Source organism: Nicotiana attenuata, unplaced genomic scaffold (assembly GCF_001879085.1).
Source record: "Nicotiana attenuata strain UT unplaced genomic scaffold, NIATTr2, whole genome shotgun sequence".
Lineage (NCBI taxonomy): Eukaryota > Viridiplantae > Streptophyta > Magnoliopsida > Solanales > Solanaceae > Nicotiana > Nicotiana attenuata.
In genome coordinates, this window is record NW_017670531.1 from 191509 (window position 1) to 194601 (window position 3093).

The 3093-nt window shown below is 39.6% G+C and overlaps 1 protein-coding gene across 2 annotated transcripts in view; it reads left to right on the top strand.

The window, feature by feature from the left end:
- Window positions 1–2893, top strand: part of LOC109240624 (BTB/POZ domain-containing protein POB1-like) — a 5852-nt gene extending 2959 nt beyond the window's left edge. For both annotated transcript variants that reach the window (XM_019407290.1, XM_019407292.1), the window contains exons 5-6: window positions 892–1171; window positions 1727–2893. In XM_019407290.1, the coding sequence (XP_019262835.1) occupies window positions 892–1171; window positions 1727–2540 (1094 nt within the window). In that variant the 3' untranslated portion in view covers window positions 2541–2893. The remainder of the gene's footprint in view (window positions 1–891; window positions 1172–1726) is intronic.
- The last annotated feature ends 200 nt before the right edge of the window (window positions 2894–3093 follow it).

Genomic DNA, 3093 nt, shown 5'->3' on the forward strand with positions numbered 1-3093 from the left:
CACTACTACTGGCGACTGTCACACACCCCACCCCCCCCCCCACCCCCCACCACACACACACACACACCAGAACTTACAATAGAGGGGAGCTTAGATTAGATGGGAGAAACCCCGTCTGTATCATCTTCATGAACAGCGTCTGCATTCGAAACTTTGTTTTTAGATAAGTTTACATTCACAAACTCTTTGAGTTGCAACAACTTACATAAATTGGAAAAGAATACTCCTTCTCAAGGTAGGGTTGGAAAAATGCAATGATTGTCTGAGAAGAGGAGCGATGGATGAACCTGTCGCAATTGCGGTCAGTGGTTATTTTTAGGGTTAAAACTTAGAATAACTAGATTTACCCTAATATGAGATTGTGCTTGCCCAAGCTAGATGTGTTTTCCATTTACATTCTCACCTATCAATGTACAAATCAATAGAAATCATACTACCTACTAGTAAATGATAATTGAGATTTTCTGGGGCTGCCAAACAGTTGGATAAGTAAATACCATATAAGGTAGTCTTTATTTATTAGCCTTAGCATATATTTTGGATCTTTGATGTGAACCATATGAGATACTCCTAAAGAGTCACTTCGACGTAGATTATCATGCATAATGTTTGCGAGTTTAATAGCATTCTCCATACACTTGATGGTTTAATTATCACGCATATGGGATACTCCTAAAGGGTCAATCTGACATAGATTATCACGCATATTGTTTTCAAGTTTTAGCATTATCCACGCTCACATAATGGTTTAATTATTTGCAAAATCTCCTGTCCACCTTTTTGTTTGTCTTCCGTTCTTTTCCTTTAAGGAAAAATTATCTGCATATATTTTCTTTTGTTGTTAGTTGACAAACACTTTTAACTTTTGCCTTTCTCAATCTTATTGAGCAGAAGAAGCTGCCCTCATGGACCTCTTGAATTTTATGTATAGCAATACTTTATCAACTACAACACTTACTGCCGTGCTTGATGTGTTGATGGCTGCTGACAAATTTGAGGTTGCGTCATGCATGAGATACTGCAGCCGCGTACTGCGGAATCTTCGCATGACTTGTGAATCAGCATTGCTTTATTTGGATCTTCCTTCCAGTGTACTAATGGCTGATGCAGTTCTGCCGTTAACAGATGCTGCAAAACAGTTTCTTGCTGAACGTTTCAAGGATATAACCAAGTGAGTAGCTCTATATAGAAATTTTAACTTGTACTTTGTTCGCTCTGGTTTGGTTGAATTTGATAGTGAAACTAGTTAAGTTTTTGATATTTCTCAGTATCACGAGAAATTTCTTCATTTCTTTATCTTGATTACCAAATGAGTGAATATCTATTACCCAACACTTCCTTTTAACATTCGCGCCCCTCTTGGGCTCTACGCACTAGCTGATGAAATTTTCCCTTTTGTTTCATTAGCATACCAAAGAATTGACCTATAATAATGACCTCAGCTTTCAATACTTCATACAGTTTTAGTGAGTCTCTTTACCATCTATACTACTAATAAAAGTAAGAAAGATTTAGCATTTCCATATCAGTCTGTACTTTAATCAATTGTTACCTATTGGAAAATTATTTTTTTCTTTTGATTTGGAAGTGATCTTTCCTTGTTTGGCTCATAGTTAAAGAATAACTTTCTATGCTAACTACTTTTGGCATGTGCAATGCACATGTATGAAAACTAGTTTGAGAAAGGAATCTTCTTTTGAGATTTTATTTCTCTAAAATTGTTCAGGTTCCAAGAAGAGGTATTGAATTTGCCTCTTGCGGGAATTGAGGCTGTTCTGTCCAGTGACGATCTTCAGATTGCTTCAGAGGATGCTGTCTATGACTTTGCGTTAAAGTGGGCTCGCATCCATTACCCAAAGCTTGAGGAACGGCGGGAAGTATTGAGCTCACGTCTTTGTCGACTCATTCGATTTCCATGCATGACATGCAGGAAGCTGAAGAAAGTCCTAACATGCAATGATTTTGATCCTGAGCTTGCTACAAAGCTTGTCCTCGAGGCTCTTTTTTATAAGGCCGAAGCACCATATCGGCAGCGCTCCATTGCTGCGGACGCAGGGAATGCTTTGTGCCATCGTTACATGGAGAGGGCATACAAATACAGACCTGTTAAAGTTCTCGAGTTCGAAGCACCTCGTCAACAGTGTGTTATTTACCTAGATTTGAAAAAAGAAGAGTGTGCTAGCCTCTTTCCTGCTGGTAGAGTTTATTCACAGGCTTTCCATTTGGGTGGACAGGGTTTTTTCCTGTCAGCACATTGCAACATGGATCAACAAAGTGCATTCCATTGCTTTGGGCTGTTTCTGGGCATGCAAGAGAAGGGGGAAGTATCATTTGCAGTCGACTACGAGTTTGCAGTTCGTACCAAGCCAAACGAGCAATACATGAGCAAATACAAAGGGAACTACACTTTCACTGGTGGCAAGGCTGTTGGCTACAGGAACCTGTTGGGTGTAAGTTGGAACGCGTTTTTGGCTGACGATAGTGCTTACTTCATCAATGGACTTCTCCATCTTCGAGCTGAGCTTACTATCCGCCAATAGAGTTTAGATACAATCGCTGTGCTTCCGCTGACAGCTAAACTATACTTTTTACTTCAGTGAGGGCTTAAGAAGTTTACATTGTAGTGGCGTCTTACTTAAAAGTGCAGCACATATGGAGCAATAGTTGTATGGGCTATATATTGCTTCTTACCTATTGCCATATGCGCACAGTTGTAAATTAGTAAAATCAAAGTCTTTGGGTGGTTCATATTTTGACAATCACAGTCTGTGAAGTTTCATATTTTGACCTTATAGTGACTGCTCATCCAGATTTCAGTTTCTTTGGGGATATGTAATTAGTTACTTGAAAGTTTCATCAAAGCTTCCAAATTTGTTTTTGGTAGTGCATAATACTTGTTTGTCTTACCCTCACAGGAATCCTTGTTATCTCGGACTGCGTTCCGGAAAAAGCAGCCTACTTGTGGGGCTTCTGTGTACTTACAGCCTCTACGATAAGCAAGTTGTTGTGGCTGGTGCGTGGCAAACAGTTCATCAAGCCATTTTTCGCCTCAACTTTCTGAATAGAAAGAGGGGTAGTTTACAACCCCCCCCC